At 39.3% G+C, this 12813-nt stretch overlaps 2 protein-coding genes across 2 annotated transcripts; both read left to right on the forward strand.

Moving 5' to 3' along the window:
• The first annotated feature begins 93 nt into the window (after positions 1-93).
• On the forward strand, positions 94-6430 carry LOC110771346 (uncharacterized). The gene is made up of 9 exons (XM_021975636.2): positions 94-357; positions 571-1005; positions 1716-1866; positions 2989-3230; positions 3505-4460; positions 4577-4932; positions 5008-5274; positions 5369-5574; positions 5693-6430. Exons 1-9 carry the CDS (start codon positions 94-96, stop codon positions 6428-6430), a joined length of 3615 nt encoding a protein of 1204 aa, XP_021831328.2.
• A 2637-nt stretch (positions 6431-9067) lies between these two features.
• On the forward strand, positions 9068-12706 carry LOC110771349 (Leucine-rich repeat transmembrane protein kinase family protein). Its single transcript, XM_021975639.2, has 2 exons — positions 9068-12068; positions 12167-12706. Exons 1-2 carry the CDS (start codon positions 9413-9415, stop codon positions 12574-12576), a joined length of 3066 nt encoding a protein of 1021 aa, XP_021831331.2. The 5' UTR covers positions 9068-9412; the 3' UTR covers positions 12577-12706.
• Positions 12707-12813: the final 107 nt, after the last annotated feature.

Genomic DNA, 12813 nt, shown 5'->3' on the forward strand with positions numbered 1-12813 from the left:
TATATATAGGCTGCAGGGTTATGCTAAAAGAAGAAAATGCAGAAAGCTTAACTGGTGCATATGGTTGAGTGACCTGGAAGGAACTATAAGAAAATGGAGAAGTTACAACGAGGTTTTGGTGGTGATGGGGAAGAGGAAGGGTATGATGCGGTGGTTGTGGGGTCCGGCTACGGTGGTTCTGTTGTTGCTTGTAGGTTGTCCATGGCAGCTGCAGGCATAAGGGTTTGTCTACTTGAGAAAGGCCGCAGATGGGAATCTGAAGATTTCCCAACTGACAGCTTCAAGTTGTTGTCATCTTTGAGGATGGAGAGCCGGAACCTAGGCCTTAGCTTTGGATCCAAGGATGCACTAATCCAGGTCCGTACATGTGTTTCCTTAAATATTTCAGGTTTCCATTTTCCACAATTACTGTTTTATTCTCAATAGCATGTGTAGGTATTTCCTTAAATATTTCAGGTTTCCATTTTCCACAATTACTATTTCAGCTACCATAATAAAAACGTGCTTACGGGGCAGTCAACAAATGAAGTTGAAAATCAATAGCCTGAACAAAACATGTCGTATGTGTAGGTATACGAGCAAAATGATTCTGTAGCAGTAGTGGGTTGTGGGCTTGGTGGAGGCTCACTGGTGAACGCAGGAGTTATGATGCCAACGCCAGTTCGGGCCAGACGACATCTAAAATGGCCAAACGACTGGGAGAAGAACTGGGATCATTGTGAGGCTTCTGCTGCAGCCATGCTCAAAATACAAAGTGTTCCTGTGAAGTTTTCTGTTGGGCAGGCCTTGGAAGACATCGCCATTAAAGAAGAGGTTGGAGAAACTTCTGAGACTTCTGTAAAGCTGACTGTGAATTTTGACTTTGAAGATCAACGTCCAGGAAACACTGAAACTTCGAAACTTCAAGAGATGGGTAGCTGCTTGGCCTGTGGAAATTGTCTTTCTGGATGTCCTTATAATGCCAAAGCTTCTAACGACAAAACTTATCTACTTTCAGCAATCCAGGCATGTCTTATCTATAATCATCCCCTTATATGATATTGAATTTTTTTTGTTTGGTACTATTAGAGACTCTTCATATTCATATTCATGACAGTTAAAGCAAATTAAGGAGATTTCTGTTATAATTGTTAATACCCATAATTGCCTAGTTGTCTATTACAGTTTGGCTATAACTCCCAGACCATTGCAGCTTGTATAAAATCCATGTAATAGTGTTTATTCAGATATGAAAAGAATCTGTTTCTACATGGTATCTAGAGCCACCATTTTCCATTAAAATTCTTCTGCTTCTCTTCCTTTAAAATTCGTTCTACAGGTACAATAAAAATATATTTAGGCCCAGAAATCAGAGAGAAACTCTCATATGTAACGAGGATATCACTTTTTGCTATTTTCGACCAATAACGCAATGACACGCAGGATAATTTTCCACGTGTCATTGTGTTATTGGCCGAGGATAGCAAAACAATGCTATACCTGTTATAAGTAAGTTTTTTTTTCTTTTCCAAAAATCAGCCTAACTAGGGTTTTTAGGCTTGACCCGGCCTTGATGGCTGCAAGCTCTAATGAAGCCGATATGTGCCTAATTTTCGAGTTAGGCCGGCTCGTCTCAGTGATGACCCTATATATGCATTAATTAATATTTAGGATGTCAAGAGAGGTTTATAGTTAACCACTAAAACCAATACAAATGTTAACTTCTTGTGAAGCAGGCTGGATGCACTGTTAAAACTCAATGCCAAGTGCAGTATGTGATTAGAAACACGTATGACGATGACGGCCAAAGTGGCAGAAGAAAGAGAAGATGGCGTGTTTATTTGAATGAGATTGATTACGTGACATCCGATTTTGTAATCCTATCGGGTAAGAAATAACAAAAGGATGAGAGATTATAGAGTAGTACAGTATTACCACGTTAGTATATGATACTTATAATCAAAATTTGTTATGTGTCATATTTAAAAGAAAATTAAAACTATTTATTCAATTGGAGTTTGACTTCCAATTTTACCTTTTGGAATAAAATTAGAAAATTAGAAAATAAAAAATAAAAAATCCTTCAACTGGGAGTACTCCTCCACCCCCCATCTCCGTTTATTCCTCCCTTTTCCTTTTTCAGCTTCCTTTGCTTTTATACAATGAAGGAAACAAACCCACATCCCAAACCTCTCCTCCTGCTAATTTTACTACCCGCAATTCTATCTCTCCAATCAACTTTGGTTGTGGATTTTGTGTTCAATGGCTTCAACTCCTCAGACATGCTGCTTCTCTACAGCAACGCCACCCTCGAATCTCGGATTCTAACACTCACAAACAGCACAAATTTCTCCATCGGCCGAGCAAGTACAAGATCCCCACCAAGGCACCCAACTCTTCATATGTGTATCGTTTCTGAACTTCTTTCATCTTCTCCCAATCCTTCAGTTTCTCCATGGAGCCGTCTCCCTCGCCTCAAAACCTCATGTTCCAATTTCTTATTACTTTGTATTCTAACCATCACACTCTGAGGATTACCATGAGGAAAAAACTCTATAGAAAAGCAAATTGAAGTAAAGACCCTAAGAAGTTCTTTTGGGATGTGAATTTAAAACTAACTATAAAATAAAGTGGTAGCTGATGAGGGAAAGGGAGAGAGAGATGGAGGGTGGACTGTATAAAAGGTGGATGGATTCAATGATACTGTCGATAAAAAAAACAAAAAGAAGAAGACAGGGTAGGGTTACCGCCAAGATTGGCTTGAGCATTATTTTATTTTATTTTATTTTTAATGTTATTTTAAAGGGTGAAATTGGAGGTCAAAGTCCAGCTGTACAAGTATTTTTAATTTTCTTTTAAATGAGACATGTGGCAAATTTTGAAAGGAAGTATCATATGCTGATGTCGTAGTAATGTACTATTCTATAATTTCTCCAAAAGTACCACGTATAACTTGTGGACATTTTGGTCTCCATGGAAGATTTTAATTATAGATGTGTTTTTTTTTAGGGGGAGTTTTTGGCACGACTGAGATTCTGTTTCAGTCACAAATGAGAGGGCTGAGAGTTTCAGAAGCTCTTGGCTCAGGGTTCAGCTGCAATGGAAATAATGTTGCTTATCTCACGGGAAGCTCGACGCCATTGAATGGTTATGGACTAGATAAGAAGGAACTCTTTAAGATTCCATTTCAAGCAAGGCCAGGACCCTCCATCTCAACATCTTATACTTCATCAATGGGTTTTACAATCCAGGTTTGGAGACTTCTTAGTTTATACTTTATTTATTGTCTTTTGGTTGCTAGTATTAATATTTTAGCCACACTACAAGAAAACAATGTTAATAGTCACTGACATCCGTCACACATGTGGAACCGTGACGGTTAGTTATTACTATTAAGTACTAATAGTGCTTTTAGTCACCTCATTTTGTGCCACATGATAATTATTAATTATGTTTTCTCGTGTGTCGTGAAAAATCTAGATTAAATCAATATTTGGTTAATTTCCCCTTGTGATCCACATACAGAGTGCTATACTTCCAAGAGCTTATCCGCACCTTCTATTCAAAGGAATTTTAACCTATGGATGGCCTGGTGGATATTGGTTTTTTCATGGGATTTTAGACAAGATAAAACTTGCAATGGGTTTTAAAGCAACTCAAGCAGTGGCTCTTCTTGCATTGGGACATGATGAGAGTGATGGCAAGATCATGTTAGAGAAGGGCACCAACAAAATCAGCTTTATCCCACCTCGTGATCCCCTTCTCCCACGAAAAATCAAAGTCTTTCAAAAGCTCACTCAGAAACTTGGAGGAGTTCTCTTCATGTCAAAATACCGGAGCACAGCAGTCCATCTTTTAGGTGGGTGCAATGCATCATCATCAGGTCCTTCACATGGTGTTTGCAACCCCAAAGGGCAGGTTTTCGACCCTCTGGCCACGGTGCATCCAGGCCTCTACGTGTGTGATGCTTCTTTGATCCCATGTTCCATTGGCATCAACCCATCTTTTACTATTGCCACTGCAGCTGAGCACATAAGTAGGCACCTTGTGCAGGATGTTTTGGAGTACAAGATCAGGAGAGAAGGTACTAATTATCTTGGAGGTGTTCAAGATCCAGATTCCTTCACTGAGAAGACTAAGACTATAGATAATGGCCGGAGATCGGTTGTCACGTTTAAAGAAACCATGAGAGGTCATGTTGGGGGCATGCCATGCACAGCTTTTCTCAAAATGAAGATGAACCCTCATGGTGAGGACCAGAAGGACTCTGATATTGAATGGAACTTGGGTACTAATATTCATGGGAACTCTCATCCCCTTCTAAGAGGGAAAGTTGGAGGGCATGTAGAATTTAGAGGCTTTGAGAAGGATAATTTACATATCATAGACGGGGATGTAAATTTGTGTGAAGTAGATTCCAGAACTCCGTACACACACTATATGCGTTATCATCTTCATCTTGTGGCATCTACCGGTTCAAGGTATATATGAAGAGTAATATTCTCTTGTTAGACTTATGTTGCTACAATGCGAGTTTGAACCATACATTTTGACAAAAAAATTCAACCTGATCGTATATGTTAATTCTGGCATGCAGATATATTCTAGAGGGGAGAAAGATAATGAATCCTTATCTCCTTGCATCATATGCATGGAGGGAAGCTACCACACTGCATGTGACATTTGAAAAAGTTGCCGAGAAAAGCTCAAAGGATCAAGATCATGACAAGGTGATTTTAAAAGGGGAGCTTAGTATTTCCATGATGGAGCTTCTTAAGAGCCTCGTCAGCTTTGAAGGAAACAAGAAAGGAAAGTTCTTAAGCCTCCTCTTAGGGACTCTCTTCAGAACCTATTTGTTGCAGGTACCTCGAGGGAGCCAAGAGCACTTTAATCTGTCAGATTGTGAGCATAAATATTCTTATCCAAGCAGCACTCTTCACGATATAAAAACAGGTACGTGTACGTCGCAAAAATTTGAGTTCAATTGAAATTAGAAGCCCGAAAACTCACATGTATGTATGCATGCAGAAGATGGAGTGGTTATCAGTTGCAGGCAATGGAAGTGCCAGCAAAGTTTGTCAAAACTTAGAGGATCACATGAACAACGAAACCCAATTCTCCTTGTTAATGGATATGCTGTTGAGAGTTACTGGCTGCCAACAGAGCCAAATGACTTGGTCAGAACTTTGATTGAAGAAGGGCATGAAACATGGCTGTTACAATCAAGGCTGCATGTTCTGAATCCTTCGAACACTTTTACCCTTGAAGATGTTGGAAGATTTGATATCCCTGTTGGTAATTAAAAGAGCACAGGTCAATCATATACAGTTATATTTCTTGAGCATTTAATTTCTAATTGCTTCCACTTTTCTGAATCAATAATTTGCAGCCATTAATAAGATGCTTGAATTGCTCGGACCAAACGTAAAGGTGCATGTAGTTGCACACTGTGTTGGAGGCTTAGCCATACACATAGCTCTCATGGGAGGTCATGTCTCTGCTAGCCATATAGCTTCTCTGTCTTGCACCAACTCTTCCATGTTCTTCAAGCTTAATGCTTTGTCCACTGTCAAAATGCGGCTTCCTCTGCTCCCAGTGAGCCCCTCTCTCTCTCTCTCTCAAACTCAAAGTTCAGGTGTTAGATTTGGTAATGTACTTAACGAAGGATGATTATCTAATTCTCTATAATTTATATAAATGTATGTATATGCAGATATCAATGTTGATACTTGGAAATAACAAGACACTTCCTCTTGTGGAAACATCAACATCACCACCAGTGAGCTCACGGCATAGGCTCCTGAAACTGATAGCCCACCTGATACCGCGGTACGAGAGATGCAGCTGCAGTGAATGTGAGGTTGTCTCCGGCATATTTGGGAACGCATTCTGGCACGAAAACATAAGTCCAACAGTGCACCAGTGGTTGAACAAGGAAAGCTCAACAAGGCTTCCAATGGCAGCATTTCCTCACCTCAGAAAGATATGCAACTCAGGTTTTATAGTTGACAGCAATGGCAGCAACTCCTATTTGATCCACCCACAAAGAATGGCTCTCCCAACACTCTATATATCTGGCGGGCGGCCTCTCCTTGTGACACCTCAGACTTCTTTTCTTGCTCATAAATACATGAAGCTGCACCAGCCAGGGTTTAGGCATGAGAGGGTTGTTGTGGAGGGTTTTGGGCATTCGGATTTGTTGATTGGAGAAGAGTCCTGCGAGAAGGTGTTTCCTCACATTTTGTCTCATATAAGATCGGCTAATGGTGATGAGCAGCAAGGAAGAAATGTTCATATCAATGTTGCTGAGGGGAAGAAGGTCTTCTCTGATTCAGAAGCTGATCAATATCAATATGAAGAAGGATTTGGAATAATTACCTGGTTCTCTCCTTTTGTTGTTCTTCTGCTGGCTTTTTTGTTGGTTTCTCAGTTGGCTCGATTGTTTTTATAATCCTTTTTTTTTTTGGATGGAAAAGAAATCTTTATAAAAAGAACAAAAGAAAAAAAAGAGTATATATGTTGGAGATTTAATTTTAGAGTTTTTTTTTTAATACAATGAAACACTGATTCAATACTGAAGTTCTTTTGGTCAAATTTTGTCTTGAATTTTTTTTTTTTTTTTTCATAAGAAGAAAGAGGCCCAAGAGGGAGTCTTGGGCCAAAAAAATGGCAATTGGGGCTTGTTGTTATGGGTTTTAATTTGGCTTAAACAATTAGACTTTGAAGTTTTTATTTAGCTTTAGTGTGATAAAAAAAATATCAAAAAAGAAACTTTTGCATTTAACTTTTCTTGATGAGGGTTTTGCTCTCACATGTTCAAAAAGTAACATTGTATATAGTGCACAAGCCACCTGCTCAACTTAAAGTCATGAAACCCAAAATAATGATGAGACAATAATAAAACACAAATAGTTCAAAACCTGTTCAAGAGTCGATCAAAACCACACAAAAATGGCACATAGGGTTTGAATTATTGTAATGCACTAGGGTTTCAATTAAAATTAGTGAAAACAAATGTGGGTCCCAAAACATCATGGACCCCAGCTCATGCATGTGGGACACGTGCAGCCACAAGCATTGTGATCCCTTTTTTTTTTTTTTTTTAAAGTCTCCCTTTACAATCATGAAAGTTTTGGTTTTTGGTGTGCCTTGGCATAAACCCATGTGAAACCATATAACCATCCATACCTTCTTCCCATGGGTTCTTCAGATGAGGGTAAGATTAAGATCACAATCAAAAAATAATCTCTTAAGGCACCTAAAAAACCCCTCTCTCTCTCTCTCTCTCTCTCCAATTATAGGGTGGAGGTTCTTCTTCCCAAGGAAGCTGCTGTTTTCACATGGGTTTCCCATCTGTTCTTACAGCAGAAATAGTAGCATTTGTTGAATTATAAAAAGTGCCACTATATGACATTACCACTATTTTTAAATGTACTGCTCTACATGTGTCCATGTGAAAATTGGCAGTATAATAACAAAGAATGAAAAAAAGAAAAAGGGAAAAAAATAAAAGAATTTAATCTGAGAGAAATGGCAGTAGGTGGGGCCTTAGCTCAGACCACCATTGATGCACATCACTTTCTTCCATTTCCTCCTGTTTGCTCTTCCCCTTTTTCTATTCTGTTTTCCTATATAATTCACTTGGGGCACTCCCCATTGGGTGTGTTTTATAGAATTTTTGTTTAGATGTGTAAATTTTTACTTTTACACAAGCGATATTAAAGTAGAGAGAATCGAACTTAGAACTTCGAGTGTAAGTATAAATTCTCGTAACTACTTGAGTTACAAGTGTTTCTGAAGAATGTAAAACTACCAATCTTTCAAAGGGGGGGGTGCAGTGCACTAAAGTAATAGGAAGGTGCCCTGCATATTAACATTGAGGTATGGCCCATATCAATTCGTAATATTTAAACAGAGCTGAGTTTTTGGCTTTGTTTAAATGTTTGGTTCACCCTGTAACATGGCAAGATTCTCTCGTATCAATCATGAGGAATAAATGACATGTTCATTTGAGTTATTGAGTTCTAATTAACCATATAATTCGATAATGGGTATGAACTGGCCTTGCTTTTTTTATTCTTTGAGACATTAAAAAGTGGGAAAACGAAGGTTCATAAACTGTGTAAATTTTTCCTTATTTCTCAATTTTTTTTAGCAAACTAGTGAGAATTATCATTTGGGTTTGATGTTAGCAAATACACACGCTTGATATTTTTCTTTTTAATCATGCAATGATGGATCCACTTTAGGCACAATATTTTCTGAATCTTTGTCATACTTAGAATAGAAGTTACCCTATAGTACAAGCTGAAGCAGGAAAAGCTTGAGATGAAACCCAAATCATTCATGCATGTAGCTTTTGGAGTTGGTTCCACCACATCCTTTGTGTAAGGCTTAAGATAAAGTGGCTTTTAAGAAAAATCTGTCCCAAACTTCCATGTCCCAGGTATAATTGTTTTAAGACTTATTTACAACAATCCTACTTTGCCTTCTGAAACTTGTTTTAAGACTTATTTACAACAATACCCTCCAAAATTTCGGTCAAAACCTACTTTGCCTTCCGAAACTGCTGTAAATAAGCCTTGTTTTAATTATTGCTCTTGAACATAAAGATAGTATGTGTGTTTTCAACTTCCCAAATGCATAAATCAACTTATGGGAATGAAAGAAAAAATCGCATAAGTGGGTTAGGTCAGTTGACCAAGAGTAATGAGTCCGTCCCCATGCACTCAACTTCGAATCCCCTTTTCCGTAGATTAGATTAATTTAAAGTATGTATTATCGTTCGTATTTAAAAAAATGAAAGAAAAATCGTACAAGCATCACATTGGTTTTCCAATTTGAGTTCTAGGAATTAAAAAGGTATGATCTATTACTTATTGGGATCAAAACTTCCCCCAATACCAATACTGGATAAACCCTTTTACTGTTTCATCTCATTAGTTTTAATTTATAAGAAATAATTAGATAAGACAAAGAATTACGGAAAAAAATTAAACAATTTTCATTATGGGATTATGATAACTCGTCACTCAAGTTGACCAAATATGATAACAGATAAATAACAGAAAGAAGAAAGAACACTTAGACTGCATGAGAGAGAGAGAGAGAGAGAGAGGGGTATGACCACATTCTCCATCCCATGTTTGGTGTCGGAGAAACTTCCAATAAGTCCAAAGCTTTCCCCGTCATTACTTGCAGTTAACAGCTATTGCAGTGCCCAAGATCTCACGAGCCCTTCAAAAAAACTATTATTAGAAACTCATCAATCCACCAATTCAATTATTGTTTATTTATAAACCAACACATATGCATTAGCCAATCTTGTTTCCACTACACCCTCCCACCTTCTCTGTATTAGTTTTCAGAGAGTGAAAATGGTGGAAAGTCAGAGAGATTAAGCCAACTAACAAAACCCAACAAGCATTGCAAGATGCATTTGAAAACCCAGTTCTTGATTTTCTTCTTTTTGTGTTGTTTCATTGGTTGTTCTTCATTTGGTTTTGCTGCTGTGCCTAATGATGAAGTGTTTGCGTTGCTTTCAATAAAAGCTGGTCTGATTGATCCACTAAACAGCCTCAAAGATTGGAAGTTGCCAGAAAACGTGGCTAAGTATGAAGCAACTCACTGTAATTGGACTGGCGTGTGGTGCAACTCTGAGAGGCATGTTGAGAGGCTTGATCTCTCTCACATGAATCTCAGTGGCCCTGTATCAGATGACATCCAATGGCTCAAAGGTCTCACTTCTCTCAACTTGTGCTGCAGTGCGTTTTCTTCATCTTTGCCAAAATCCATGGCAAATCTCACAGCATTGAAGAGCCTTGATGTCAGTCAGAATTCACTTGTTGGTGACTTTCCATGGGGGCTTGGGAAAGCAGGTGGATTGACAACATTGAATGCTTCAAGCAACAACTTCTCTGGTTTTCTTCCTGAGGATCTTGGCAATGCCACTCTGCTTGAGACTCTGGATCTTAGAGGGAGCTTCTTCCAAGGCTCAATTCCAAAGTCCTTCAAGAACTTGCAGAAGCTCAAGTTTCTTGGGCTTTCTGGGAATAACCTCACTGGTCAAATCCCATCAGAGCTTGGCCAGCTTTCCTCCTTGGAAAGCATAATTCTTGGGTACAATGAATTTGAAGGTGGAATTCCAATGGAGTTTGGGAATCTCACCAACCTCAAGTATCTTGATTTGGCAGTTGGCAATCTTAGTGGTGAGATTCCAGCTGACTTAGGCAGGCTTAAGCTACTGGAGACTGTGTTCTTGTACAAGAACAATTTTGAAGGTAAAATCCCACCAGAAATGGTAACCATTACCCCATTGAAATTGCTGGATCTCTCTGATAACATGTTATCAGGGGAACTTCCAGCTGAGATAGATGAGCTGAAGAATTTGCAGCTTCTGAATGTAATGTGTAATAAGTTGTCAGGCTCAGTCCCTTTGGGACTTGCAAGTTTGACTCAGTTAAGTGTTCTTGAGCTATGGAACAATTCATTCTCAGGTCATTTACCAAGTGATCTTGGTAAAAATTCCCCATTGCAGTGGTTGGACATCTCATCCAACTCATTCTCTGGTGAGATTCCATCAACATTGTGCAATAAGGGCAATCTTACCAAGCTCATCCTCTTCAACAATGCCTTCACAGGTCCAATTCCGGTGAGCTTATCGACATGCCTTTCACTTGTCCGTGTTCGAATGCAGAACAATCTTCTTTCTGGGACAATCCCAATTGGTCTTGGCAAGCTTGGGAAGCTTCAGAGGTTAGAATTAGCAAATAACAATCTCACTGGTGTAATCCCAGGTGACATTTCTTCTTCTACCTCACTTTCGTTCATTGATATCTCTAGAAATCACCTCCATTCTTCTCTTCCTTCTACCATTCTTTCTGCTCCAAGTTTGCAAACCTTGATGGCCTCAAATAATGACTTAGTAGGAGAGATCCCAGACCAATTCCAGGACTGTCCTTCACTTTCAGTGCTTGATCTCTCATCAAACCATTTCTCAGGAACCATTCCGGCAAGCATTGCTTCATGTGAGAAATTGGTAAGCTTGAACCTTAGGAACAACCAATTGACTGGAGATATCCCAAAATCAATCTCCATGATGCCCACATTGTCCATTCTTGATCTATCCAACAACTCTCTTACTGGTGGAATACCAGAAAATTTTGGAATCTCTCCAGCCTTGGAAACTCTCAATGTCTCATACAACAAGCTGGAGGGTCCTGTCCCAGCAAATGGTGTGCTTAGAACAATAAACCCAAGTGATCTTGTGGGCAATGCTGGTCTCTGTGGCGGTGTACTCCCTCCGTGTATGCGAAACCCAGTATTTACATCAAGGCACAGGAGCTTGCACACAAGGAACATTGTTGCAGGATGGGTTATTGGGATTTTATCGGTTTTAGCAGCTGGAATTGCACTTTTTGGTGCTCGATCTCTGTACAAAAGGTGGTATTCGAATGGAAGTTGCTTCGAAGATAGTTTTGAAGTTGGCAAGGGAGAGTGGCCATGGAGATTGATGGCATTCCAGAGGCTTGGTTTTACAACTGCTGACATTCTGGCTTGTGTGAAAGAATCAAATGTGATTGGAATGGGAGCTACTGGGATCGTCTATAAGGCAGAGATATCAAGATCAAACACAGTTGTGGCAGTTAAAAAGTTATGGAGACCAGCAACAGATGTTGAAACCGGAAGTAGTGATGATCTAGTTGGAGAAGTGAATGTCTTGGGGAGGCTAAGGCATCGAAACATTGTTCGATTGTTAGGATTTCTGAACAATGATACCAATTTGATGATTATATATGAGTTTATGCACAATGGCAGCCTAGGAGAAACCCTGCATGGCAAGCAAGCAGGGAGGTTACTTGTAGATTGGGTTTCGAGGTACAACATAGCAGTTGGCGTCGCGCAAGGTCTCGCTTATCTTCACCATGATTGTCACCCACCAGTCATCCATAGAGATATCAAGTCCAACAACATACTACTTGATGCAAACCTTGATGCAAGGATTGCTGATTTTGGGTTGGCACGGATGATGGTTCGAAAAAATGAGACAGTTTCCATGGTGGCTGGATCGTACGGCTACATAGCCCCTGGTGAGTTTCTACCTTCTAGTTTCACATCTTAATCTTGTACTCATTTCGGTAAGTTTCTTGTCACTAACAAGTTTGTGACTTTGTGTTTACTTGATCAGAATATGGATACACATTGAAGGTTGATGAAAAGATTGATATCTACAGCTATGGTGTGGTTCTATTGGAGCTTCTCACTGGAAAGAGGCCATTAGACCCCGAGTTTGGAGAATCGGTAGACGTCGTGGAATGGATTCGGAGGAAGATTAGGGTAAACAAGAGTTTAGAAGAAGCATTGGACCCCAGTGTAGGAAATTGCTTGCATGTTCAAGAAGAGATGCTCCTAGTCCTTAGAATAGCATTGCTTTGCACTGCCAAGCTTCCCAAGGACAGGCCCTCAATGAGGGATGTCATAACCATGCTTGGAGAGGCAAAGCCTCGGAGGAAAAGCATTAGCAACAACAATGAAGCTTATGCAACTAAGAAAGACCAGCCTGTGTTTAGCACCTCACCTGTAAATGGCCTTCTCTAGGGACAGTAATTTTGAGTTTCCCTATTTGGCTGTTATTATTTTGATTTTTCATGCTGTATGTAAGATTAAGATTGCGTTTTGTTAACGTTTGTAATCAATAGTTCATATATCTCATTATTAGAATAACATCTTAAGTACAAAATAAGTCCAAGACCTCGATTTTTTCCAATCTTATTGACATTTTATTCTTACAAAACATTCTGTATCCGTTTGCCTTCCTTTCGGGTCTGGTTGTTC

This window comes from Prunus avium, chromosome 8, assembly GCF_965620075.1.
Source record: "Prunus avium chromosome 8, drPruAviu1.hap1.1, whole genome shotgun sequence".
Lineage (NCBI taxonomy): Eukaryota > Viridiplantae > Streptophyta > Magnoliopsida > Rosales > Rosaceae > Prunus > Prunus avium.

Coding starts and splice junctions, on each gene's coding strand:
- LOC110771349 (XM_021975639.2), top strand. CDS start 9,413: ATGCATTTGAAAACCCAGTTCTTGATTTTCTTCTTTTTGTGTTGTTTC. Junction 12,069..12,166: donor GTACGGCTACATAGCCCCTG/GTGAGTTTCTAC, acceptor TTACTTGATCAG/AATATGGATACACATTGAAG.
- LOC110771346 (XM_021975636.2), top strand. CDS start 94: ATGGAGAAGTTACAACGAGGTTTTGGTGGTGATGGGGAAGAGGAAGGG. Junction 1,867..2,988: donor CGATTTTGTAATCCTATCGG/GTAAGAAATAAC, acceptor GTTTTTTTTTAG/GGGGAGTTTTTGGCACGACT. Junction 5,575..5,692: donor TGCGGCTTCCTCTGCTCCCA/GTGAGCCCCTCT, acceptor ATGTATATGCAG/ATATCAATGTTGATACTTGG.